An 8,226-nucleotide genomic window follows, 5' to 3' on the forward strand; every position below is an offset into this window, starting at 1 on the left:
TGCTTTCCTTTTCAAAATCCAGGTGGCCACGCAAGGGGTAACCGCCTTCTTTATAAAGCCAAAACGACAGGCTTCCCCCCTTATAAAAGAAAAAACAACCAGCGCCCCATTAGTTACCCGCCCACCGCCATCGCCTTCCTTCCTTCTTCCGCACTCCTCGAGAAAAAGTCGGCTTCGTTAGTTTTCCCCTGGTATCTGTATATAAGCAAGCGTTCCGCTTTATATCGTTTTGCTCTCTTCTCCAAGTAAACCCCATCTTAACCTTTCGTCTCAGCTAACAACACGTCGAATTCTTTCAATCTCTTCTGTTTCTTCTATTCAATTCTGTCCTTCAGAGACGTATAATTAGATTGTTTGTTTGTTTGTGTCTTTTCTTTTCCTGATTTTTTTCTGGGTTCTTTCGACTTGTTTTCGTTAGATTCTTTCTGGGTACAGATTCTCTGTTTTTCTTTTTTGCTTAGGACTCGATATTGGTACATATTCTGATCCAAAAGTAGAAACTTTTTTTCTCGGTTTGTTTAAATTATTGCCACTATGGCTTTTAACCCAAACGAATACGACAACAATGACAACTTCCTTTCTGTCGAAACACGAAACTCTGGGAAGACTCACACGGCAACTTTAAATTCGACTACGTTAGACACGGTGAATGATCAAGAATCCATTCTTTCCGATTGCGAAAGCTGCGTTTCTGGCCCCAGTTTTGATCAATCTCCGCTGTTTAACAATGGATTGGTTCGGTTATTCCCGGGGGACAAGGCGCATGACGTGATCATGAAAAGGTTTCTTTCCAATCTGGGTTCTCTGGCGGCTCATACTAAGGACTTGGCAATCCATAAAAATAGTTTTCTTGGTGTTACTTGGCAAGCAAGGCTTCAATCTTTCCAGATTTTCATCAAAGCAATGGAGCAAAAATGTGGGGGCGACGCCAATGTTAAGTATGCTTGGTGTTCTGCTTCTAGAGATGAGATTTGTCGGATTGTTGACCATGGTTTTGGTCATTGCGGGTTGCCTGAAAACAGTGGATTGTATGGTTGCGGCCTCTATCTTTCCCCTGATGATTCTCCCATGGAGAGGTAAAAAAACATGACCGAGTCATTATGTTCTTATTGAAATATGTTTTTTTTTTACTGTTTAGTATTAGATATTCATCGCTAAATTTGATTGTTTTGTTTCAGTGTGAAGAATGCACTGGTTGATAAAAATGGGATTAGGCATTTAATGCTTTGCCGTGTGATATTGGGGAAGGCAGAGGCGGTGCAGCCTGGTTCTAAGCAATGTCATCCAAGTTCAGATGAGTTTGATTCTGGCGTTGACAATCTGTCGTCGCCGAAAAAGTATATTTTATGGAGTACACACATGAATACTCACATCTTGCCAGAGTTCATATTGAGTTTCACAGCTCCATCGTCCTTGAAAGGTAAGCAATCTGAGTTGTATGGCGTTGAAAAACCTTTGAAAGTCAAAGGGATTGGTTTTGACTTTGGTTGCTTATTGCTTAGGTTTCCTTGGGATGCAAGATAGGTTGAGGATGCCAACCTCGCCTTGGATATCATTTCCAGCTCTCATATCTGCACTTTCGGAGTTCTTACCTCCTACTTCCGTCAATTTGATCTCCAAGTATCACAAAGATCACAGGGTAAGTTTTGTTTATCTGGTTTTTTTTCCAATGAAAGTCATATGGTCTTGTTCTTTATTTACAATCTGCTGTTATTGGAATTTTGTTCTGCAGGATAAGAAAATATCAAGGCATGAACTGATACAATTTGTAAGACAAATAGCAGGAGACAAGTTGTTGGCTGCTGTCATCAAATCCTCCAGGACCAAGGTACTGATAAACTAGATGTCTTATGACTATCCTAGAGTTGGTTTTCTTTTCTTTTCTTATTATCTATTTATTTTGTTGAGAAAAAAAAATGTGAATCACATAGCTTTCTGCACTTCTTGCAAGTTGCTATGCTTAAATAAAGGAAAAGAAGTTGCAACACTTATTAGATCTTATGAGGAATGATTAATTCTATTTTCCTACTATCCAACATACTTAATGGGCCACTACCACATGCTGTATGCTTATTCTCGTGGAAAACATGTATCTGACTCAATTGATTCAAGGAATTTAGATCCCAAAATCCTTATCCTTGAACCATGTGCTGTCCTTTGAAATGTTTTTTTAATCCATTGAAAAGCTTATTAGACCTTTTCAGCCTCATTATAAAGACATCACATCGTTTTTTATGTGTATCTAATTCACTGAAACTATAGCTCTAGCTTTGTCCATGGAATGAACAAACTGTTATGCAGCTTTTCATTACCTGCAACTTTAGTTTGTGTTAATGGAAGTAAAACTGAAATTGGATGTTTACTGACAGCCTAACAATTAGGTGGAACACTGCTGACAACCTAACAATTGGGTGGAAGACAAAAAATTTCTTGATTGAGGAAAAGCAAGTGGAATGAAAAAGGCTTCTTGTCAATTTTTAAACCTTGTCTTCCTATTCAAGCAATTTCCATGCAGCTTTTTTTCATTACTTTGCTTTTTTTCCTATCTACCATCTAGGATGTTATCTCACTGCAAGGAAACCTTTTTATGTTCTGCTTTGCAGCAGCCTATTCCATTTGGCAGCATTCAACGAACAACTGAGCATGGATCCAGGAGCAGGTTTCGACATCCTTAGAAGGCTGGCTATCTAGGTTGACTCAATGTTTAAGGGGATGAGAATTTTCTGTATATAAGGAGAAGTAGCGATCACTGAGCGGGGATGAGAAGGCAAATCACACAGACCAGGCAGATAGTGAAAGCTTGAGGTGGAACTAAGGTCCTGTTTTGTCAAAAACCAGTTGTGGAGTGTTTGGTGTCTTTGCTTTACAAAGCTGTCACTTCTTCCTTTCAAATTACACTAGTGAGAATGAAGTTGGTTCCCTGTTTTTGGTTTATTGAGGAAGTAAATACTATGGTTGCATTGACTTAGAAATTGTAGAATGTCCAAAGACAGCTTAAAGATCAGATTTTTGTAGTCAGCTTAACAATACAAACTTCATTTACTTTCTTCAAAATCTTGGTGTTTAGACAGATTTACTAAGCAAGTTGGTCCTTTGCTGAATATGAAAAACTGAAAAGTAGCCTCTTTGATTAGTACAAAATGTCTGCTAAATTTATACTCTTAATTCTCACTTTGCAAAAGAAAAGACAGCTTAATCTTGGGTTATTTCCATGGAACCTGATACTTTCTGCTAATCTTAATTCCTACTTCTTTTCAATTCAATTACAAATAAAAATTAGAGAACTGTAAGGCATCAAACTGATGTGGGTTGGGATTTCATTGCCAAAATTGTATATGTATCCAAGTCGAAGAACAGATGAGCCCAAACCCAGTAATCTTCTGACTAGATATTTTGGACTCCATGGATTCTAACCTGGGCCTAACTGAACCCTGAAACCTACTTTCATGGCTAGAGTTCTCTCAATTCAATTCTATTCCTTTTCTCTTTCCAAGTCAAGGATATATCCACGCAGGTTAAGCTGCATTAAAAATGTGAATTTTGCCACAATATGTTTTCCTTCTAATTTATAAATCCCAATCAATCACCATTGGGGACTTTGGGTCATTAAGAAGTTGACAGATTGATTGGTCTTTAGCTCTAGAGGCAAGTACTTTCCCCTTCAATTTTGTTTGAAATTAATAAAAATATAATTCATTTTATTTTAAAAGAAATTCTCGCATATGAACGTATCGTAAATGTATAATATTCAAATCAATATAGTCGATTTAAGAACAAATGATATTTTTTGTATTCACAAATGAATGGCATAAAAATAAAATAAATTTATGAGTTCCAAACACATTTGAGAAGAAAATTTCTGTAGAAATTTGGATGCCAAAGGTAAATAGATTATTTGAAGATGACCCAAACTCAAACAACCCTTTGTAGGAGGCTTTAGGTCCTAAAATATTCAATATAATTCACACAATTATGGTATATGTACCCCACAAAAATTGAAAAAGAAATAATTAAGGTATGGCTGGTAATTCCCCCTTAATCACGCTGCTGATGCACACTCGATTGCAATCACAGTTCCCCTTTCCTTACTTCCAAAGTTTACTTTGCCTTTACCAATTTATTCTGCAAAAGGAAAATAATAATAATAATAATCGTATGTGGATTATTGGATAATTAAGTTAAAAACTAAGGATTAATTACTGTTAATGATGTAATAACTCAACCAACAAATTTTCTCAAAAAAAAAAATTGTAATGGAAACATATCATTGGATTCATGGGATATATATTCATATATGACCATAATCATCAAAATTCAGCAGCTATGGCATCCTTTTTTTACATTGAACTATAGCATGACTAAAGATGAACAAATATTTAATTCAATAAACAAGTAAATAAATTACCCATGCCAGCTCGATTTCATCGAGTGCAAAACATTGTCGATCATAATTTTTTCTTTTGTACATATGAGAGATAAAAAGAGGAAGTTGAGTCGAAATCTTGTTCCTCAATTCTTTTAAAATGAATAACAATCGTTAAATTAAACTTGAATTATTTCGATGATTATAAGTTTTGAATTATCATAATCTTAGTCAATTTGATTTGATGCCTTGGTAAGGGCGGCGATAATTACATATCAAGTCAAATTTAATGGGTTTGTACCCCAATAGTATTATGTAGTGAACAAGAAAACAAAAAAACTTTGATGTCATAACATATGAGGTAGAGAGTATCAATCACTAATTATGAACAAATACGAACATGTTAATTTTTAAGTTTTTCTTTCTATTTGATCAAATGGTTTATTGATGATTGAAAACTTATAGTAAAATATTAAGCCCTATGATCTTGCTAGCGCACATTATTTTTAAACAGGATTCGATCGCGTAACAAAATACATCCCAAGTAAATTACACGTGATAAAATAAATTTTTTATTTTTTATATTAAAAAAGTTTGAATATTTATATTATTAAAAAAATTTAAAATTTAAATATAAAATATATCAAAATCGAAATTACGGAACGGAAAAGGCAAAATAAAAAGTGTCAAAATCATGCAAGTTGCTACGTGAACTTCCACCCTTTCCGGTTGGGCAAAATCCTTTTCACATGAAATTGCGTGGCAGCAAAACAGGATTGCAGCCCCCTGAGGGGGTTTGGGGATTATGAATTCGAGACACGTGTTTGGCGTCGAACTTCCTACGTGTCAAGCACCGGCGGCGGAGATTGCGACGGGAAACCTCCACATTACTGGTTTAGTTACTGCCCATCGCTGGCCAAAGCAAAGGAAACCAAGTCTTTTAGTTAATAATTTAGATGCCAATTCTGGCTGTGTGGCTCACCTGCCTTAGCCTCTCCCCTTTGCAACAAAGCAAGTGGCCGCCATGTGTAGATGTAGGCCAAAGCCACCTCCTCTTGGTTGTAGTTGAGTGCTTGAACCCTTATTTTTAACCTTCTAACAACTTTAAAGATGGGAAATTAAAGCTGCATTTTCAGCTGTGAAGAAAGAAAAAAATTATTACTATGTACACCTAGGATGAGATTCGTGATGTTTTATTTCATTTAATTATGTAATGTTTTTATTGTATTCATTCTTTCGTTTTTATAATTCTTATGAAAAATATATATAAATGAAAAGTTACGTAAATTTTGATATGATTTGTCACGAATGCATGTTTTTGACTTAAAAGACATTTCGGTTTAACATCAACATTACTATCAAGGGAGCGGACTGCCGCAGCATCCAAAAAGGTGCATTTAATTTTGGAAAATGTTGTAAAAGTTAAGGCAAAATGGTTCTAGGTTTTGATGTGCACGTCCATGATCAAACATCAATTCAACAAGGTCTTGTATAGGGTTGAAGATTTAATGCCCCCAACGCTTAACCCTCGTTTACTCCCATCGTTCTGAAATAAACAGCTAAGCAGACTAGGAGAAACAAAAACAGAGGAAAAAGGCAACCACCACAATTACAAATGTACACTAACCTCCCATTTACTGTCTCGTTCAGTATTCTATTTATAGTTTTATATTATCGTCATTTTTATTGGTAAATTATTCATTTCTATTGTTAGAATTTGTAAATTAAGATTTTCAATTTACAATATAAAACTGAATACATGACGTTGAATTACCAAAGAAATATTGAAGAGGAGACGGAGGAATTTTATTCTGGTGTGAAATCATGTACTCTTCCACGTACAAAACAAAACCCAGCTCATATTTTCGTGTGAAAGAAGCAAAGAACTTTCCAAGATTAGGAAAGAGGAACACCCTCTAGAATTAGACCATAAACAATAACAACAGGAAATTTGTAAAGAGAAGCCAATCTATTGGTCACATTCACCAAACGTTTTCCGCAATACCAACAGCACCCCCCTTCTCTCTAGAAAGCGCGTCTGCGTCCCCCACGCCTGCCCCTTTCTTCGAATATCACTCCATTGCTTTGGAGCTTTGTTTGTATGTTTCCTTTTCTTTTCCTTTTCCTAATGCTTGGAGGAAATGGGCAGCTCTTTCTTGAGGAACCCATTTGATTTTGAAGCCCAATCCTTTATGTCTATAACCCGAACTTGACACCCTTTTCTTTTCCCATTTCGACCAATTCCATCTCCTCTTGAACTATCAAATCTTCCTCTCTTGTCTCTCACTCAACAAAAGAACAAGAAACAGAAGGAAAAAAAAGAAAAGAAAAGAAAAGAAAGAGAAACCGGGTTGTTTTTGATCTCTTTTTACTTCATAAGTTTATCGTAGATATGCAAATGCAGGCAAGTCCACTTCTGTCTCTGTCCCCAAGCTCTCCAAGCTTCGACACTTACTCTTCAGGCAGGCTTGCTGCAATCGCTGCTAGAGTTGTCGAAGAATTCAGACAGGAGTCGGGTAATTCGTGTCAGGACGACATTTACGAAACCTGGCCCCCGCAACAAAAACAAAACCAGCAGCTCCAACAGCAAGTCATAGAAGAGGAAGACAATGAAGAGGAGGAGGACGATGATTTCGAGTTTGCTTTTGTCTGTAGAGAGCCGGAGACTTGTCCAATCTCGGCAGACGAAATCTTTCACAACGGACAAATCAGGCCAACTTATCCACTTTGCAACGCCAACTTGTTGGTCGGCGATGATCAAACCCCTGATAGCAAAACCGTTGACTCTACTCATCCCTTTGTATCGAAACCAGGACCCCGTCGTTTACCATTGAGAAAACTCATGAGTGAAGAACGTGAAGCGACTTCGTGTTCGTCCTCGGAAGCTGATGAATTGGAAGGAGTAACGCCGGGGTCTTACTGTGTCTGGAAACCGAAAGGAGGGTCAGCAGGGAATGACCAAGAATCCCCTGGAAGATGCAAGAAGAGCAATTCAACCGGGTCATCCAAGAGATGGAAGTTAAGAGACCTGCTTTATAGAAGCAACAGTGATGGTAAAGACACGTTTGTCTTCTTAGCACCAAGCAAGAGAGAGAAAACCACTAACACTAATGGTAACAAGGCCATGGAAATTCCAGGAAAGTTTCAGCCAGCTGAAGAACATTGTGGTGGTACCAGAAATATGAAACCAGGGGACAAGAGAAGGTCCTTTTTGCCATACAGGCAGGACTTGGTGGGGTTATTTTCTAACGTCAATGGCTTGAGCAGGAATTTGCATCCATTTTGAAGATATATCTGAATCACTGTGTGAGAGGAAATTGAAAGGTGGGCTTATTTCTCCTTTCCCTGTTCCTTTTTGTTTTCCTTTTCTTTTTAATTTCCCATTTTTGTGTTTGATAGTTTTTTCTTCCTTTTCTTTGAGAAAGTAAATATGATTAGTTTGCTTAAGATGGGTTTTCCATCTGTTGTGTATAAATCAATATATATACAAGTGCTTGAGTAAAATCATCCACTCTTTTCTTCTGCTTCTGTTCTTCTTCAAAGGTCCATGAGAAAAACTGACAGAGCAAAAAGCTTGTCTGTTAAGTGTGAAAATCTGCATTTTGGGTAGGAAAAATTATGTAATTTTGAATGTGAAGGCTGTTGAGAATTGAATTGAATTACAATTTACAAAGCCGAAAGATTATGTCAGTCTATTTATTTATTTTACAATTATTTTAGATTTAGTAATGAAGACTAAGGATGGCAGTCTCTTTCAGGATCATCCAGGGCGCCGATTTTTGCTTACCATAGAGAAAGATTGATACATTTGAAATTGAATCTTCTGTTCTTCATTTGACATAGTCTAATGTCGGCGAATTTTG

At 36.8% G+C, this 8,226-nt stretch overlaps 2 protein-coding genes across 5 annotated transcripts; both read left to right on the forward strand.

Annotated features, from left to right (window-relative positions):
- Positions 1-75: 75 nt before the first annotated feature.
- LOC110422864 (putative inactive poly [ADP-ribose] polymerase SRO5) lies at positions 76-3,054 on the forward strand. Of its 4 annotated transcripts, none has more exons than XR_002445778.2 (6): positions 76-1,076; positions 1,179-1,420; positions 1,503-1,639; positions 1,733-1,828; positions 2,370-2,444; positions 2,604-3,054. XR_002445778.2 is itself a non-coding variant. In XM_021436881.2 (5 exons), exons 1-5 carry the CDS (start codon positions 535-537, stop codon positions 2,673-2,675), a joined length of 1,086 nt encoding a protein of 361 aa, XP_021292556.1. In that variant the 5' UTR covers positions 76-534; the 3' UTR covers positions 2,676-3,054. The 4 variants fall into 4 exon arrangements, 2 of the variants coding, with proteins under 2 accessions (XP_021292556.1, XP_021292555.1); XR_016351651.1 differs by having other exon boundaries at positions 2,607-3,054; XM_021436881.2 differs by lacking the exon at positions 2,370-2,444 and having other exon boundaries at positions 2,607-3,054.
- Positions 3,055-6,191: 3,137 nt separating this feature from the next.
- Positions 6,192-7,867, forward strand: LOC110422594 (membrane-associated kinase regulator, putative (DUF1645)). The gene has a single exon (XM_021436573.2). The coding sequence runs from the start codon at positions 6,756-6,758 to the stop codon at positions 7,647-7,649; it is 894 nt and encodes a 297-aa protein (XP_021292248.1). The 5' UTR covers positions 6,192-6,755; the 3' UTR covers positions 7,650-7,867.
- Positions 7,868-8,226: the final 359 nt, after the last annotated feature.

This window comes from Theobroma umbraticum, unplaced genomic scaffold (genome assembly GCF_002168275.2).
Source record: "Theobroma umbraticum cultivar Fairchild unplaced genomic scaffold, ASM216827v3 scaffold_146.0, whole genome shotgun sequence".
Taxonomy (NCBI): domain Eukaryota; kingdom Viridiplantae; phylum Streptophyta; class Magnoliopsida; order Malvales; family Malvaceae; genus Theobroma; species Theobroma umbraticum.

Coding starts and splice junctions, on each gene's coding strand:
- LOC110422594 (XM_021436573.2), top strand. CDS start 6,756: ATGCAAATGCAGGCAAGTCCACTTCTGTCTCTGTCCCCAAGCTCTCCA.
- LOC110422864 (XM_021436880.1), top strand. CDS start 535: ATGGCTTTTAACCCAAACGAATACGACAACAATGACAACTTCCTTTCT. Junction 1,077..1,178: donor GATGATTCTCCCATGGAGAG/GTAAAAAAACAT, acceptor GTTTTGTTTCAG/TGTGAAGAATGCACTGGTTG. Junction 1,829..2,603: donor TCAAATCCTCCAGGACCAAG/GTACTGATAAAC, acceptor TCTGCTTTGCAG/CAGCCTATTCCATTTGGCAG.